The sequence below is a fragment of the Protomyctophum bolini genome (genome assembly GCF_963924005.1).
Source record: "Protomyctophum bolini genome assembly, chromosome: 13".
NCBI lineage: Eukaryota > Metazoa > Chordata > Actinopteri > Myctophiformes > Myctophidae > Protomyctophum > Protomyctophum bolini.
The window spans coordinates 30240991-30260937 of record NC_137874.1 but is presented as its reverse complement, the minus strand read 5'-3'; the positions used below and the strand labels follow the sequence as shown (position 1 = coordinate 30260937).

General features: G+C 39.2%; 1 protein-coding gene across 1 annotated transcript; it reads left to right on the top strand.

Annotated features, from left to right (window-relative positions):
- Positions 1–2931: 2931 nt before the first annotated feature.
- LOC308327600 (complement factor B-like) lies at positions 2932–19919 on the top strand (the record flags this gene model as incomplete). The annotated part of the gene is made up of 16 exons (XM_080781123.1): positions 2932–2998; positions 4400–4588; positions 4930–5106; positions 6045–6128; positions 7317–7456; positions 7764–7914; positions 8114–8242; positions 8572–8703; positions 10146–10286; positions 11604–11742; positions 12085–12092; positions 13466–13566; positions 13857–13983; positions 14160–14209; positions 19393–19448; positions 19865–19919. The coding sequence occupies 16 exons, from the start codon at positions 2932–2934 to the stop codon at positions 19917–19919; spliced, it is 1746 nt and encodes a 581-aa protein (XP_080637249.1).
- Positions 19920–19947: the final 28 nt, after the last annotated feature.

Here is a 19947-nt window from a genome sequence, read left to right as displayed (position 1 = left end):
ATATGACATAAGATTCAGGAATACCCCAAAGATGTATAAGTTTGTAGTATAAGGATATAATGTAACCTTAAGAGGCAGCAGGCATTTCTCTGGCAGAGGATGGGGGTTGACACACATTTACGAAGTGAACACTTCTGGTTATAGATGTGATGTGTAAATGGCTCAATTGAATAACAACATTGCTGTAATTTGCATCAGTTGAGTCCCAGTTTCAATGTATTGATTTATAAACAGTATGCAGGCAAATGGTTTGGGATACTTGGACAGTGGTTTATATGAGTTGAGTTGCTTAAAGTAACTTTGAGACAAAAATAAATTCCCCTTTAATGGTATGGTCACATATAAACCCCTATAAAGAAATTGCTCAATGTTGACAGCCGGTCAGCAAGTGGTTTCATGAATATATGTATATAGACAATATTTTAGGCCAATAAAAAGGTCTATACCAAATTTTGCACTTAAAATAATCTGTTGGCTGCCAGAATAGTGTGACATTGTTGTTGCACTCATACTTTCTTATCGATTTTTTTGTTTCACCCTGTACAGCACTTTCCATTTTGATTGTTGTAAATGTGCTTTATAAATACATTTTGATTTGATTTCGAACCAGATAGGAGGTGATAAATAAAATCATATGTGGATGAACAACATTTTTCAAATGCTAATGCTGTGTGTGGGATTATTGTGTTTGGTTTGTATGAAATGTGCTATATAAATAATATTTACTTTGCTACAGTATGTCAATTATATTTCCCTGCTGTTACAGTGCAAACTGACAGCATCCATTGAAAGAGGAGCAGCTGAAATAATCATTACTGGAAAACTAACAAAAGCAAAATAGGCTTGGGGTTTGGGAAATGATGAGGTTGTTTGTACTTGCCTTGGTTTCCCAATATTAGTTATTTGATCAGACATGTGAACTTGTGTTTGCCAGAATTGCCACACAAAGAAAGACCCATGATTTGTTACAAAAAGTTCTTCAGGCTTGTCAAATTTCAGGTAAAATTGGGATTTGGATTAATTTGGATACTCGTTTGGTCATCCACCCCATTTGTATTTTCAAAAATAAAAATGTCAAATTCCAAAATCTGAAATACAGATTATGATATAAATAAGATATAAATACAATTCTTTATGAAATGTAAAAAAAAATAAAAAAATGCTTTGTATGGCATATTTTCTATTTGTCAACTAATTTTCAGTTTCTTTCTTATACTACAATGCCACAATTGGTTCATAATTGTTTTCAATCATGTTAGCTATATTGATCACCTTTTAGTTTACTCATAGTTAATAAGTGACAGACCTATTGAATCCCACTTGCGCTGCCTCTTTGTAATAAATGTTTGTCTTTTGTGGAATCGTCTCATTTTCAACATGGCATTTTCCAGTGACTGGCATCGGTTTACTACACTTGTATTATGTCTTCAGTTTAACTTCATGGGTGAGCTTGTGATCTTGTTTTGATTCTATTATTTGTTGAGAATAATTAATATTTTCCAAGACCTTACAAAAAAAGGAAAATATAGTTTATGACAAAATGTTCCAATACTAAAGCCACAAGGCAAATATTTTCTATCTGAATATTGACTCCTTGTTTTGGATAGGATTTGGAATAGATCTTTCATCTTGTTTTTATAAAGCAACACTGAGTGAGCAAAGTAACCTATTGGAAAATACTATGTACACTTTGTACAGTATATGTTTTATTTATTAAAGTGCACTTTTGAAGGTATGTTACTTATAACAGAGTAGGCTATTCTACATTGTGGTGGTGCTACTTAAAAAAAGGCAAAACATTAGAGTAGAACTTACTTCTTCAACAACGGCTCATACAGTATAGCCTAAATGTGAAACGTCTGACAAGTATATACATACTGTAGCTTAGGTCATAAACCTACTCTTTTCAAGGTGGAGTGCAAGATTATTTTTGTGATCATTTAGAATATAAATGGGAAGTTCCAGATTTTGATAATTCAGATGAATTGAATATGAAGGACCCCAATGGAAACAAGCCCAGTGTTTTCTTGGGTAGTAAATCTGCTTGGCAGACCTTGTATTGAACTCTATTGTGCCTTTTTCTACAAACTGTCAATAAAACATTCAATCATTCAAGTAATTAGTGCAATATTAGGCCCATTGCTTCACTGCTTCACTCATAGAGATGGCGGCAGTGATTAGCCATTTCAAATATAGATCTCTACTACTGAAACTATATATATATAATATCTGCTTAGTATATGAGGCTTTCAGTTCCAAATGCAGACTATAGGCCAGTATTTGGAAGTTTCCTTAAAAGACCACACCATGGCATGGACGATGCTAAACCCCTTATCCCAAAACTTTTTTACTATTTTGAAAATAAAATTGAATAGTTAAAATAGCCAATCTACATCGACATGCTGTGAGCCTGTAGATTGGCTATTTTAACAATTAAATTAGTTTAGGGATAAGGGTTTTAGCATGGACGAAAATAGAGCCATAAGTGTTTAGTGTTGTTAGTGTTTAGTGATTATTGTTAGTTTTTAATGTTAAGCGTTAAGTATAGGCATGATAAGGTATGATAATGATGAAATACTCATCTCAATGAATTTGTTTTCAAGGTGTTGGGACAAAGCAGATATGCACAGCGCTTGGCTTACAGATTTCAGGGGGTCATTACACCCTGACTAATGAGCTGAGAACTAAGAGCAAGTTGATCTATCACTGCCCCCCAAATTACTATCCATACCCTGATTCGTCTCGCCTGTGTCTACCCACTGGTACCTGGAAACCTAGGCCGACTTCTCAGCAGACCTGTATGAGTAAGTGACGATTGTAATATTTCGCAACCATACCCTAGGATTGGGCCAGGGCTAAACACGACGTAATATTCCCAATATACATTTTCCATAAATTATGGAATATGAATTATGAAAATATTACAATATAATGAAAGTAGCAGAGCAGGGCGTTGTCAGGCTGGAGCATGGCTTTCCCGGTCAGTCCACCGTATCCTGTGAGTGGCATCTCACAGGGTTGTAGAAGGGGTAACAAGAAGACTCGCCACATTTACTCTTTTTGGCGAGTTATCTTGACAACTCGCCAAAACGTGTAGAAAACCCGCCAGAGTGTTAAGAAGAATCGCCACGGGACGACTCTTCTTCACATTCTGGCGAGTTTCTTCACTTTTCGGGGCACTTTCAGCAGCTGCAGCTGCAAGTTTCTGAATGTTCTCAGAGCCTGCATCTCCGCATGCTGGGGGTGGCTGATCTACAAGCTCATTCACAGATGTCTTTTGTTGGGCGTTCGTGGCGATATTATGGACACGTACCTCCTCGCTATTTTTCGTGGCACTTAGCATACCAAGTGATCAATTGCATTCGAGGCTGGGCTACGCCCCAGCATTATAATTTTGCATATTTGCATATCGTTAGTTAGCCTATTCTGTACTGTTGTAGTAGGCTAGCTATTCATTCAGTTTCTCAGTCGATCTGAGCTGACACGTTTCTTCTGAGAAACGATGAATAGCTAGCCTACTACAACAGTATGAATAGGCTATGACTAACGAGAAATAAAACCACGTATTTTTATACAAATGGAAGTGTACACTACACCACTTGCTTTCCCCTTTATGACAGCAGCAAGACAGTGCTTGCATGCGAGGCGCACGCATGGCTCGCAATCATAGCTGCCTGGGAGAAATGCGAGGCCCTGTGTTTTAATAATTAATTTGTTAATATCCAAAACTATACAAAAATCATCACATTTCTATCTATAAGGACAAACCTTATTATAAAAAATATTAATAGCATATGAAAGCCTTTTGAAATGTGTATAGGTTACTGAATTGCAGGTGCTGCCAAATAAGTATAATTACTAGGCTACCTCATGCCTGCAGTCAGTTGCGCAAATATATGTCAGATCAATTATCAGAGCGGATTAGCTTCTCACTCTGCAGCACAATGACTCTTCTTTACTTACTTTAATAATATGACATAGTGTTGGATCTCCATTCTCCAGACAAACAAACCTTATTTAATTATTCTTTCTTCAAACCATGGCACGAGCCACGATCGAGGTAAGAAACTATATAATTATGTGAAAGCTGAATGCTTTTGCATGCTTTTATTGATCTGCTGTCTGTCAGCGTGCATGATCATCATGCAGTAGCTAGATGCGCGCTCCAGTGGCGAGATTTCTTCCCCTTTCGGCGACTCTTCGTCACTTTCCGGAACTCGTTCTCAGAGAGAACTCGACCCCAGCATGTGACGCGGAAAGTGACGAAGAGTCGCCGAAAGGGGAAGAAATCTCCCCAAAGATGAAAAAGACTCGGCGGGTCGAGTCTTCCGGTATTCGTAGAAGGTTGCGTGCAGCGTGGTGATTGCAGTTAATGAACTTTTTCATTTCATTTTCGTAGTGATTGACTGTCCTGACCCAAATGTTCTGGAGCAAGCCACTGTCTACCCTGTTGAGGAGAAGTACTATGTGGGCCAAGAGATAAACTATGAATGCTGGTCTGGGTACACACTCCGAGGCCCAGACTTTCGGGTTTGCCAATCCAGTGGCAAGTGGAATGGAACAACTCCTATATGCATTCAGGAGGATAGTAAGTCATAAACAGGCTGTAAACATATAAAGTTGACAATGTCCTTAAAATATGTGTCATATTTTGTATATTTGTATAGTATTATGTCCTATAGTGATTGTTTTTCTGCATGGTAAAGTCATCCCTCTTGCTTCTCTCCTTCCGTCTGTTTGTCTGATCCCACTTTTCCCAGTATTATATAAACTTGTCCTTTTATAGTCCGAGCATGAAATAAGCTTTTCCATAACCATAATGTCCAATTTTCTTTGGTTGGGGATATAATTCGCCAGGGTGCCATTGGCCATTTCGGCCTGGCGGGGATAACAATAAATGATAAATAAATACGTTGTATGTTTCCACAGCGGACAGTACTTGTGCTGATCCTGGTGTTCCAGCTGGAGCCTCAAGGCTTGGGTTTACATATGACTCTGGTGACAAGGTGACATACAGCTGCAAAAACGGCTTGATTTTGGTGGGGTCGCGTGAACGAGTGTGTCAAGAAAATGGCCAGTGGACTGGAAGGGAGCCTACTTGTTACTGTAAGATATTACAGATATAGGGCTCCATTTTTGTCTCATCTTTCTAAAGCCACTATTTAGGGTTTTAGGAGTGGGGAAAGGGTGTTCCCCCACTAAAGTTGGTATTTTGGTTACCTGTCTAAATCCCTTAAACACCTCCGTTACCCATTATATTATGCATGTAGGTGTGGTTTGGGCGTTAAAATAATTAAACCAAATTTAACCAATCACCAGTCTTGGCTTTAAGAGATTCCTTTAAGAGATCCCTAACCGTTGCCCGTTAGTGCTATATTGCTTCATAGCCGCTGCCCTGAAGTCTCACTGCTGCTTCTCCACACGCACAAGCCAAGATCACTCGTCTTTTCATTGAGTCACAACTCACTCAAAACATGCTCATTTAAACTACTAAATTAGGGCTTTCATTTGGTATATAGATCGTGCGTGTATGCCGTCTCTATGGAACGGTATGAAGTGAAAAGGAAATTAAAGTTCGGTCAATAAACCCAATTTGCTGCTATGGGGTGATCATGAACTGAACAATTATCATCCAAAAAAGACAAATATAGTGTATGCTTTATGCTCTTTATGATTTTAGTTATGCTCTGCAGCTATTAACGAGCGTGTAGAGTTGAAGCAATAGGACATAACATAATACGGTTATATTTCACATTGACACTCAACATATGCAAATGATAAAAGTCAAGGCTTTGTCTTATTGCATGCATGGTCAGCGATTAAAACATGCAATCACTCTAATTGAGTTGCCATACAAGAGGTGAAAATAATTTCATGTCAAAATAGCTGTTTAGTATTAATCTGCTTACATACTTCTGTTAAAATCTGAGGATATCCTATGTTTAGACTCTTACTAAATCTACAAAATGAAATGAATAAATTAGGGCTAACATCCTGTACTGTACAGTATGTGTCATATCATGTGAACTTTGCTCTTGTTACAGACAAATATACATATGATACTGCACAGGAAGTCTCTGAGGCTTTTGGTGCCTCAATCAAAACTAGCCTCACTGAGCTACAAATTGGTATGTTTTTTAATCACTTTTCACAGCAACTTGACAGCATATTAGTTGGGTAATATCTGATACTCCCATGACCGCGGAGAGCAAAGGTCCGTCTCTCAGTGGATTTATCATCTATGAATGTTAAAAAACAAATTGAGCCCCTTGCAAAAATGCGGGCAAAATTCGTGAGAGCCCCAAAGCCATATGGCCACCATTAACAACCTGGATCGTGAGGCTAGTGCCAGTGAAATGCTCAAAATAAGCAAAGAAGAAGAGCATCGCTCATCCGCCTGACCCGGAAGGGATTGCCCTCCATATCTGTAGTCTAGCCTCACTCCAGGCTGTGAACTAACGCCCTTGGATTAATGTTTTATTAAGGCTCTAAACATGGTACTTTATCCCATTCTGAGCACAAAAACCATTAATAACTGTGTGCATGGGCGCATGCACCGACGATCGGGATGTAGGCTGTTTCTACCATGGGAGTGAGATGGGCTCCAGCCGCGAAAAACTAAAGTTCAAATCTCATAATCTCGAGGTTGGCACCAATAAGGCACAATAAAGCAACATTTTCTACGTTGTAAATTGAATTATGCTTCAAGTAGCATGTGATGCAAACTAGGGGGTTTTCATGATTCTGAAACCATTCCAAGCGTTAGTTTTGCACAAAAAACACTAGCCGTTATCACAAATGTAATGAGGTCATCACATTTGGGCACATTTGGGCAAGTGGCTATGGCCAAATGTAGTGAGTGCTTCTTGTGCAAAACTAATGCTTGGAATGGATTTAGAATCATGAAAGCCCCCTAGTTTGACACGTCACTTACTTAAAGCATAATGCAATTTAGAATATTTCTCCCACATTTTTGGGGGCTCAATTTCTTTACCTTCGTAGATAACTCCACTGTGAAACAGTCCTTTGCTCTCCGCGGTCACGGAAGTATTAAATATTACAATCATCCCTGTCTTTGTGTGTGTCTACAGTATGTTCATACACGCCATACAGTAGTTGCTAGATCATAGATGTATGATTGGTGTTGGATGAAACACATGTTCTTCTTGTATTGGTCCATACCATACCCAAGGATGAGTGTGCCCCAACTGTGTGCACAACTAAAATTAACTCCAATACCGATATGCCAGAGAAGTCCAAACAGGAGTGTGATTTAAGGCCCAAAATATCAAAACATGTATGTCTGTATTTTTCAGAGGACACACCAAAGGGGAGAAAAATCAGGATACCAAAAAATGGGACACTCAACATCTACATCGCTGTGGATGTTTCAGGAAGCATTACTAAAGAAGAATTTTTAGATGCAAGAAAGGCAGTTACCAAACTTATTACCAAGGTGAAGGAGCAGAATCATGTTTCTGCATAATAGGTTAGACTATAAAGCATCAGAATATGATAGACACAAACAAACAAATACAGGCACTGGTCTATAATTTAATTTGGACACATTTAAGATTAAATGTCACTCAAGCAATTTCAAGACAAATAGAGCCCTTTTGACTTAAATTTTGATGATTTAGCATAAAACTTTGGAGTAATAACATAACATGTTAATTCACAAATTTCTGATTCAGTCAATGTTGTCTAGCACAGATTTACAGTATTCTGTTTTAACAAACATTATCTTTCATCTCTTTGTATAGGTTTCCTCTTTCTCTGTCAACCCCAATTATGAAATACTCTTCTTCTCTGCTAACATTATTGAGATTGTCAACATAAATGATTTTTTTGGTGCGAACAAACCAACACTTGACCATGTCCGGCAGAAATTAGAATCATTTCAGATATTAGAAGGTAAGTAAAGGTTGAATTTATATAGGCCTATATAAATGGTCTTATAATTAAGTTCTAACATGCCAGAAATCTACTGGATCTACCCTTAAATTGAATTGTGTGTGTGTGTGTGTGTGTGTGTGTGTGTGTGTGTGTGTGTGTGTGTGTGTGTGTGTGTGTGTGTGTGTGACACGCGTGCACATGTGTTTGTGTGTCTCAGGGACAGATGATATTGGGACAGACCTGGATGGGGCGTTTGCAAGGATCAGGGAGAGAATGGCATGGATAAAGCAGAATACTAACAAAGGCTTTGTAGACCAGCGTCATGTCATCATTGTCTTTACTGATGGTAAGTAATGAGTCTTTCTATCTTATATATTTAAATATCCACCACTTCTGACAAACGTGGGTTTTACTCTCCCTATCTTCATTGTTGTCTCCACCAGGCCGAAGGCATGGGGAGAGAGTATGTGTGTGTCCGTGTGAACTAATCATAAACAAACGGTTTACATTCGTAAATGATTATTAAATCATAACTATTTATAAACTATAATACCCTAGAAATAATATGCTGCTATAATAATATATATAAATACCCATAAAAGAAAATTGTGTTCTGATTGTGAGGGCAAATAACCCAATCCCTATTATTCCGTAAATCTGTCATCTTTATGACAGCTTCGTTTCTGTTCTTTGCAGGGGGATTTAACTCGGGAGGTTCACCTATAGACACTGTGGCTAAAATAAAACACATGGTCTACCACAACAAAGCTGGTCGACTTGACGAGGAAAACCGAAAGGAATATCTTGGTGGGGTTAAATGTTTCTTTAAACCATATTTTTCCCGATATATTCCATAAAAAATATTTCTCATCCAAATATATTAACCCGCCTGGATTCAGAGCATTTTGGCTTTTACACACCGAGAAAAGCATAAGGGCATCACTAATGTTGTGTTCATACTTGCATATACAAAGGCTACCATTATCTTTCAATGGAAATGGAGGTCATGGTGACATGATAAATCCGATGTTTGTAGCAGCTACAACAGCAACAAAGCTACAAAAAGTTGGTCTGGTTTCAACTTCAGCTACAAAGATACAAAGCTACATGGATAAATAAATACGCTACGTAGCATTGTATCTTCGTATCTGCAGATGGGATGCATGTGTTTGGTCTGACGTACTAACAGTCCTACAGTTTTGAGTTTGACACATACCCAAAACCCAATTATATAAACCTAACCTCACAGGAATTCAAGCCACGGGTTAGTTTTAACCTACCACGGGTTGTAACCTGCCATGCATGTCAGGAGCCACGTGTGAGTTTTAACCCGGCCATGGGTTAGTCGTAGACTTGTAACCGGCCGTGCATGTCGGGAGCAACAGTGTTGTCGAACTAATGCCAGTCAGACTGTTACGAGACAAATCCTTGGTATCTTTACCTATAGCTTTTGAATGTGCTTTGAGCAGCACTGTCACTACAAGCTGTATTTTGGAACACTTGCTCCTCTTGCTGAAGAAACACTAAATGTAAACCTGGTGATGTGCTGTACGTACGTTTTAACCATGCTCTGTAAAGTCTTGCATTGATGTTGTGGAAACACACAACCTAATTAATAAATATTCTGCTGGTTGGGTTTGTGGGCTATGAGCTGACCACCCAAGTATCCCCCGGTCAGAGAGAGTATGTGACACCAAGGTGTATTATCAACAAGGTCAGGTTTATTATCTCCTTAATCCATGGTTTCTACAAGCAAGATATAAGAAATGGAATACATATTAGCTATAGCATGACAATAAAGTAGATTAAATATAGTTCAGAATATGGCAACAGAATGGATATGTATCAACAGGTAGACTGGGCATTTATACATATGTGAACAATAATAGTATAGGCAAGGTGATCAACATAGCATAGAATACATTAAGTCAATACAGAACATAAAGGCTTACTTTGGTCAAGTACGCATGGCTGGAGTAATGGGTAGACTCAGTGAGGTCTGCAGGTGCTGCATGTTGCCTGTGTGAAGGCTGGAGACTGAGTGAGGAGTGTGGGGTGAGTTGCTGCTTATATGTGGCACACCTAGACTGTGATTGGCTAGTGAGTTGAGTGGTGTAATGGCAAACACATGTGTGATTGTGGATGCAGGGAATGGGGAGTGGCCACCAGAGGCTGCCAGTAAGACAGCATGCAGATAATTCACAACATAATATTATGTTTAATTTTGGCAACTATCTTGTCTCTTGCAGATATTTATGTTTTCGCCATTGGATCTAATATCTTTGATGAAGATCTAATGCCTCTTACAGCACCTGAGAGGAGCCTTGATAAACATTATTTCAGATTAGCGGAAATCGGAAAATTAGAACAGACCTTTGGCGACATTATTGGTGAGTTCTCTTTTACCGACATGAAGCTGATAAGACAATGGAACACATTTTCATATGTAGGCCTATGTAATATTACAGTCCGTATGGGAAATCAGTAAGTTTGCGAAAGGAATGCTTGTTTTTCATTGCCACAAACCTCTAAGCTAGTAACAGTATATAACGGGACTCCTCGTGGTCCCGTCCCGGATTCCAGAGCTGGAGGAGGACGCCCTACGTGTATATATATATACAATATAAACATACACACACAGTATAGCGTATTCCTCACACTCCTCACAACACAAAATTTGGAATTGTTTACCAGCAAATATTATGAGGATTATGTGATTTATTTTAATCAACTTTTTCTGCTTTTGTTTTTCTTTCATGCAGATGAACAAGAGGTTGTGGGTTTGTGTGGCCTTTACATTGAAAAAGACAGAAAGGTTGTAAAAGGATGGGCAGCATTCCAGTATCCATGGATGGTGGAAATCACTATTAAGGTAGTTTTAGTTTTTACAGTTTATAATTTGTTTGTTTATTGTTGTTTAATTACAGTGAAACCCGACACATTTCAGGAAACACAAATATTACTTAATATATTGTATGTCCTGTATGTTCAATTTAGTCACGACAATGCCTTGGTTCTCTGGTGAGCAGCAGATTTGTCTTGACTGCTGCACACTGCATCCACTTTGAAGATACAGCGGAAGACATTAATGTTTACACCAGTGATAAACAGGGTAATATGTAACATGTTTATATCATACGCATTCATAATGGTTTTGTTTTCATGCTGGTAGCTAATTATCTCCGCCTGGCCATGAATGACCGGAGGTACGAAATTATATAGTTATCAGATGAATTTTGCGTCCTAACTATCTTCAAATGTCACTGTTTGTTGCAGAAACAACCCAATTCAGATTCACCATATTTTTGCTATTATGATGTGAGAGTAAAATGGCCGCTGTGTGAATATAGTCCATTAGGCCACAAGGGTCTCATGAGTCATGTGACAGGGACCACCAAACAGGGTTTTGATACTCCAGCTTTGCCTATACTGCCTTCACAAAATGTGTGGGCAGGGCACAACATCAATTGATGTTGAGGGGCATTCCTCCAAAATTCCTTTCAATACTGCCCATAGGGGGTACCACAAACACGAACAGTTGCACCGTCGGTCGTACAAATTTCCCTCCTGCAGCTTCCTTGTGTCCTGATGGCTATAGGCAAACACAGGCCTTGCGGAGATCTTTTGTATTTGATTACTTTGCCAAGATTAGCGTGACCTAAACCTTTCTGACTTGCTCATTTTATCCTTGTCTTTTACCCTCACAGTTAGAAAAGTAGAAAGTTTCCACCAGCATCCAGACTTCGATCTTGAAAAAAGACAAGGACAAGGAGTGTTAGAATTCTATGACTATGATGTGGTTCTCCTTAAACTGAAAGAAAAAGTAATTTTTAGCAGTGAAGTCAGGTAAGCATTTACAATTATTATGACATTGTCTTAAAATTACTTATTTTAATTACAAACAAATTATGATCTCAGTACTAGGCTAGTGTGTGTGTGTGTGTGTGTGTGTGTGTGTGTGTGTGTGTGTGTGTGTGTGTGTGTGTGTGTGTGTGTGTGTGTGTGCGTGCGTGCGTGCATGCGTGTGCGTGCGTGTGTGTGTAGTTACGTAGGTGTACCCACCTATGTAACAAATCATTATTATTTTCCTAATGTTTGTATGTCATCATCTTTCCTCAGGCCTATTTGCATACCTTGCACTCAGGCAACCAGTGATGCTCTGAAGCTGGTTGGTGTTTCCACCTGCAGGCAACAAGGTGACATACATACAGTAGGCTAATATGTAACCCACCACCAACACCTTAATATTAAAATAGCTTTATCATTTATAGATGTGCCAACTTCTAACAGTATACAAATCAGAGAATCAAAATCAGATTAACTGCAACTAAATAACATTAAACAACGTTATTAAAAGTAAAACTAAACTAAATCATTATTACCAGTAAGACGCCCTAAAGGGCGAGGTCACGTGCGCCTCCGCCTGGGTGAGGGCAGACTGCTGGGCGAGAGCTGGCGCTTTGTCATGGGGGGTCAGATCAACATATGGAAAGAATTCTGTACTGGCCATGTATGGAGTGTGTCTTGAGTGTACAGGATTTGATGAAGTCAGATCAACATGTCAGAACAGGTCAGCTCCATATATTGAGATCTAAGGGTGGCAGCGGGAGCAGTGTCTTGAGTGTACAGGGTTTGATGAGGTCTTTGAAGTATGGTAATGATTACTTATGCCTGTTATGGCAGTGGTGTCAGATTACATACATGTATACATAGGGGCATTACCTTTAGACCACCCGACACTGAAACATGTCATCGTTAAGTCACCATCGATAATCAATTATACCCTGGCATTGGTACATATATTCATCACGTCATATGCTCATATGTCTATATATATATGTCTATATGTATGTATATGTAATTTCTGAGTTGGTTAGTGGTATAATGTGGTTACCGGTACTCGGGTGGTTTGATGCGTATGTCCCTTGAATCCACCCGACACTGAAATATATCATCATTACGTCACCATCGTAAACCAATTATACCCTGGCATTGGTACTGTACATATCTGGGACTGTATACACTTCGTAGCATGACGGAAAACATATGTCCCGTGCCAGCATATGACGTCATATCATTTGCTGCTAAGGGACATTGGTACATATCTTAATCACGTCATGGGACATACACTTTGTAGCATGACGGAAAACATACAGTACCTGCACGGTCTGCTTCGTGCCAGCATATGACGTCATATCATATGCTGCTAAGGGACATAGACATACGCATCGTAGCACTTGACTGATAACATTACTCGCACGCTCTGCTTGCACAAGTAATCGTAGCACTTGACTGATAACATTACTTGCACGCTCTGCTTGCACAAGTAATAAATAAAGTCAGGCTTTGTTGTGCCATTTTGATAGTTGGTCTTTATTTATTTTTTTAATGTTTTCATACTCTGATACTAAATATGGTCCTTCTACCAGTTCATACATTATAAAGAATCAATTTACTTAATAATAGAAAGCCTATTTTCTCCCCCAATAACTTTCTAATAAAGTTGATCTGATCATTTCATCACATGCTATCCCATCCGCTGAACACTATATGCATTCTCTTAAAACAGAGGAGCGATTGTTGAACAAAGAAATTGAAAGACTTGACTTCCTGACCGTCAGGCGAGACTTGGTAAAGGAAAAAGATGTCCGCGCCAAGTTTGGTCATTATGTGAGTTTTTGTGCTTATAATGTGTAAATAATAGTATACAGGAAAATCACAGTGGAACAATATAAGGATGAGTTTTATTCCATTTGTATAATCTTCATAGTTTAATCATCACTAAGGATTTTACTGTGTATCCTTTATAATATCCTCATACTGTACTGCATGTCTTATATTCCTATTCATATTATATTCCTATCTGTACACCACGTACATGTGCATGTGTATATATACTGTACAGTATATGTACTCATATGTACCTCTACTCTACTCTGTTCTCTTGACCTCCAATTCAGAGACCCGGTTGTATTGCACAAGCCAAATATGCTTATGGGGTACCTGATGATGTCACCCTTGCTGTGACTGATAACTTCATCTGCACTGGTGGCATGACCCCTAATATAGATTACATAGCATGCCATGGTATGATCCACTATTACAGTATATTCATCTCCAGACAACATGCCAATGTACAGTAATAAAAGCATATAGCATAAATGTACTGTATAAGCATTTTGTATCATTCACTTACTGTAGCTCAAGTTTCTTATTAAAGAAAAGAAAACAAATGTATGTATCTATGAATCTGTTCCCACCAGGGGACTCCGGTGGTGCTGTGTTCAAGGAGTATGAGAACCGTGTGATACAGGTGAGCAACTGTTCTTTGATTTCTACAAGTTAACTGCGTGTCACGTTTGGCTATTTTCACAATGTGTGAAATACAGTATATATACAGTAGGTCCTTAAGTGGAATGCCACTCAACATTAAAATATGTCATCTCCATGACAAGGTTTGCCTTTTTCACCCACACCTAATTCTAAAAGAAAATCTGTAATTCAAAGTTCTCTGTAATCGGCAGAGTGTGTGGTTGTCGATTATTCCCTGTATCAAATATGATTTGATCACCAGTCAGCCAAAGACACTGGGTTGAAATGTAAGTGTAGGGTTTGGCATCTTCACTGGCACTGCAGTTGTTTAGGGAGAGAGAGAGGGAGAGAGAGAGAGAGAGAGAGAGATAATGCAATGTGAGGATGTGCTGCAAGAGTGAAATTAATGAATGAATGAATGAATGAATGCATGAATGAATGTGCACTGCATGTCCATTGTCACGTACATACAGTACTCAATTCTGAGTATTTTACTTATTTTTGTGATACAAAATATTGAGACGGCAGGCAGGGTGGAAAGGATGGAGAAAAAAGCCAGGTGTGATTTGTGAACGAAAGGTACAGCACGAGTGCAAAGAGTGAAAGGGAAGGTGTATAACAGGGTAGTGAGACCAGCTATGCTTGGAAATGGTGATACTGCCGAGGCTGGAGGTGGCAGAATAGAAGTTTCTTGGGACATTTGTGGCCGTGGTGACTACATCTGTCATTAATTCTTTTTTTTTCAGCGATTTTCTTAGTTTTAAGGGTAACTGTTGTATAATTGCAATATTACACTCAAGGGTGTGGTTTTGCCACGACAGTGATGCGGTAAGGAACGAGACGAACGTTAACCCACACCCTCTCGTGTAATATTGCTTAAATCTGGCATGCAGGCTGATAAACATCCCACTTTTATCTGAAATGATATTTAAATGGGAAGGAAAGAGAAAAAGAAAAGGCTGTAGAGTTGGTTGCTTTAAGACCTGCACACTTAAGGGTGTCAGCCAGGGAACATAATTGAAAAGCAGTGCTGGCTTGGTCAGATCAGAGTACGGTAATTAAAGACTATTAACCCTGTAACACCCAGATTAATTTCTTACTTGCAAAAAATAGATTTCAACCTTACTACTACTTTTTACTACTAGGACTCTGATGTGTGGTATGTAGTTATGTACAAAATGTGTTCTTTTTGTATGTGCAAGAAAACATAATGATACCATTGGAATATGGTAGAGTTTTAACTGTTTAAATGAACCATTTTAGTGCTTGTTGTAGACTGACACATTACTAGAACCTCAACAGACAGGCCCCGCACCTTGGTCTCACGTGGCCAGACTGTTGCCTCCTGCAATTTTCAAATGCTTCCGTTATACAGTCTGGAGCATGGAAGCTCTGATCATGAGCAATAAAGCGGAAGTGAAGCCTCCTCCCCACTTCCGTTTCGTCTTTACAGTCACGCAAATTTAGCCTAATATAAATATAAATCATCTAAGCATAGCTTTCTGCTTAGCAGAAATGTATATTTAAAAAAAAGCCAGCTTCCTTTCTCAGATTTGTGTAGTGTATAGTTCCAGACTATATAGCATTCGGAATAGTTGTATGGCTACGTGAGGCTACCGGGTACCCGCACCCTAAGATATAGTCTTATTGTTATCCAACTTGTCCATATAGTTGTATGTTGTATGTGTTGCTGTTGGTCTTGCTAATTGGTGCAAATCAAGCTGTGAAACTTTTCATTGACAGGTTGCATTGGTCAGTTGGGGAGTATACGACATGTGTCAAAATGGAGAGATCATGCCATTGTCAAACCAAACCTCCAGAGATTTCCACATCAATCTTTTCAGAGTTGTCAGTTTTCTCAAAGACATACTTGCTAACGAGGACCAGTTTGATTTTAAACCAATCACGTTTTTAAATGATGTATAATGTATTTGACCACTATAGACCAGCTTACTTATACTTACATACTTATACTGTAGGCATGCATTCAAATCTGATACACAATTAATTCACCATCAGCAAATTAATTAGTCTTTGTAACTATTTTGTAATAACCAGTTATTACTGTAGTCATTGACAATGATGTAAACAATAAATAAATGAATTAAACTCAAAAGCGATGTTTTGGGGTTTTTTTTAAAGGGAGGCTGGCCAGTTTATTTCACTTTACTTTGATTTGAACATTCTTACAAAAATCAAGGAATGTTTAGCTGTCATAATTATTTGTAATTATTTTGTTTCTTATATTTTAGTGTCCGTGTCCTTGGCCGACCGGGCCCATGGGCCGACCGACCGACTGACCCATGGGCCGACCCATGGGCCGACCGGCCGACCCATGAGCCGACCGACCGACTGACCCATGGGCCGACCGGCCGGCCCTGGACCTGCTGTGAACTTGGTTGTTTTGCGTAACATTGTGCCGGAAATGGCAATTGTTTCATTTAGACCAGACCACTAATGGTTGGTCTTAGGTCTCACACATTAGGTGGTTTCACTTCCGGTCTGGTTGTTTTGTTTGACAGCATGACACGGGACCAACAGTTTTGTGTGTTTTGTAACGTTAACTTTAAGACAATATTGTATGGTTTGAACATTCTATAGAGCACAGTGGTGGGAGTGGTTTTCTGGACCTACTGAAAAATCTGCCATTAATCTTTTCCCCATAGAGATTTACACAAATATTTATATAAATTATTTTAAGCCTAGAAAAACACTAACTAAATACAGAACATGTCACAGAACGTGACAATGGAAGGAAAGGAATTGTGTTACCACTACCCCATGCTGGGCCATCCCAGTTTACTGTAACTTGGGTCAGGGTGAAATTACTTAAAAGGCCCAGCAGCTGTTCATGTGTGCCTACTGCCTACGCAATGTGGACCAGCTGTCTGGCATTGCGCCAACTTGGATCTTTCAACTCATTGCTCTGTATGTGTCTAATGTACAAGACATAAACATGCTTGCCAATGAAATTGAATCTGTTTTGAACATGCATTGCTACATTAACTAGAGAGCAATATATTATTAGATTAATTACAGTAAGTGGTTCAAGGTATAAAAAAATAAAAAATGTAAAAACAAGTCACGATTGATTGAACATGCCCTGAAAATGCATGTGAATCTGTACATTTTAAATCGTGATAAAGACTGAATTTTGATCTAATGGTCAATATTAAATGTATCCCCTGAAGAAGCAGGCAGGCTCTATTAACCCAATGGTAAAATATTCAGCACTTGCTGGCCGGCTCCATATGCAGATCTAGGTGATGATAAGTTATAACATGCCAGAAATCGACTGTATCTACCCTTAAATTGTGTGAGCGTGCGTGTGTGTCACACATTTGCATCACAGGGGTTAATGATGTTGGGACCTGAAACCTGAAAGCAGCATTTAGAGTGATCATGGAGAGAATGGTATTGATAAAATACAACACTAATGAAAGCTTAGATCACTGTCATGTCATCATCCTCTTTACTGATAAAGAGGAGGTAAACTGTCCAACTGTTTTAAAAAACTACCCCATGGGTAGCCTAATTGTTACAATAGTCAAATACAGTTTGCACTGGCAAATGACTGGAAGTCATTTTGCACTGGCAAATCAATAATTAATAATGCAGTAGTGGGAGCCTGGGAGTGGGAAGCATGGGTATGTGGGAGGGGGAGAGCATAGTTTAATGAACGAAGGAGGAGGGCCAAGGTGCTACATATCTGCAGCTTGGAGAGGGGAGCCCAATGTCTTCTCTGAGCCTGAGTAGCTTAGCTGGAGCTTAGGTAACGCTGCATCAGGTCTCTGCTCTATACTGTAAATGTCTTGAGACGACTTATTGTGATTTGGCACTACAATGAAATTGACATGAATGGAATTTAGGAAGTAGCGGGGTAGGTGAGGGGACAACAGGGACAGCCATTGTTGGTAGCATCTCAATAAACCTTTATAGGCCTACAGCACATATTTTCAGGCCTTACTATCCAAAATATTGCACAATGCAGCTTTAAACATCCAAGCAACAGATAGTTGGCCAAGGCGGTATAAAATCACTTCACAACAACCACAATCTTTGACACATGATTTTACTTCAATTTTACTTAAATTTGTTAAAAGCAAATTGACTTCCCAATTTGTCCAATAAAATTAATTTGTAATTTGATTGTGAAGGCAAATGTGGTAGAATATGTAGGCCTACATATGTACATTAAACATGTATCATTGCAACAGCTTGGTTTCTGTTCATTGCAGGTGGATATAATATGGGAGGTTCACCTAAAGGCACTGTGGCTAAAATAAAAAACATGGTCTACCAAAACAAAGCTGGCCAGCGTGACGAGAAAAATCTTGGTGAGGTTACATTTTTTGTTTTGTTTGTTTGTATGTGTCAAGTTAGCACTACATTTACTTTAAAGTGTACATAAACGTTATATGTACACTTTACATTATTATTATATTTCAAATATAAAGTGCTCCCCCGGGGCCACGGATGTTAGAATTGTTCATGGGCAGGTATAGGCACCCGTGCCTTCCGTATTGTTCAATAAAAACATTTTTATCTGGCCAGTTTGTCTTTTTTTTTTTTTACATAATGCTTTCAACTATGCGCCCCTATCGGTTGCAATCAGGTTCCGTGTTCCGGGCTAGTGTTGTTTACTGATTGGAGACTGGAGATGACGTTAGCTTTATTTGTTATGCTGATTGGCTGAAGAGGTTGTCTGTCAACACTGTAGTCCTGCATAGCCAGAGTCCAGACTCCACTCCAATTGGATCGAGCAAATCATAAAATGTCAATGTCATCTCATTGGGAGATCTAAAGGAGATCAAAATTCGTCTTTTTTTTAAGATTTTTTTTTTTTTTTTTTTTTTTTAAGGGACAGACAGTAGGTTGACAGGAAACGGGAGAGATATGGGGGAAGACATGCAGTAAAGGCCGTGTCAGGCTCGCGAGTCGAACCCGCGGCACACTGCGACTGGATTACCAGTCGGGTGCCCAGACGGTTACGCCACCGCCTGGGCCTAATTCGTCTTTTGACAAAATAATGACTGTGAGCTTCTCATGGCCCTCTACCATATTGCAGAATTTCGTGGAAAACAACAGCACAGAACTGCTAAAACTGCTAAAAATGGCGGAATGAGTACAGAAACTCCGAACCGATTCAGACATAACCATAAACAAATGCCCAAACGCCCATAGGCATATAAGGAGTTCCGGTTGTCCAGAAACACAGAGCTGACCGCTATGCCCATATGGTGTGCATACCTATATGGGACCAATCGACTTCAATCTCAGTGCACGCATCGGTGAGGACTCGAGGAGTGAGGTGTCTAGGGTTTGGATATACTGTAGGCTGTTATCCAAAACCGCTGATCCGACCAATATGCCCATATATAGGCAAATATGGAGATCTAGTTGTCTAAAACCACCATAATTATACTGATGATGTCAGGAATCGTCATCCTATTATAAATGCACCACGTCGCTGTATGTGTGTACGTGTGTAATCCACCCAACTCGAGAACCACCACAAAAGGCTTCGGTCAGGCTCTGCCAGTGGACCTAATTCCTAGGGCCTAAATCCCATCACCTGTAGATTCCATGACGTCACATTGAGATTAGGCAACACGCTTCATATTTGGGCATTCCTGACACAGAACTCCATATATAGGAGGAATCGGAGCAGCAGGAGGAAAGGAAACAGTCCGTATCTGTCAGTCTTCTGAACACTTCTTTGAGCTTCTGTCACTTAAA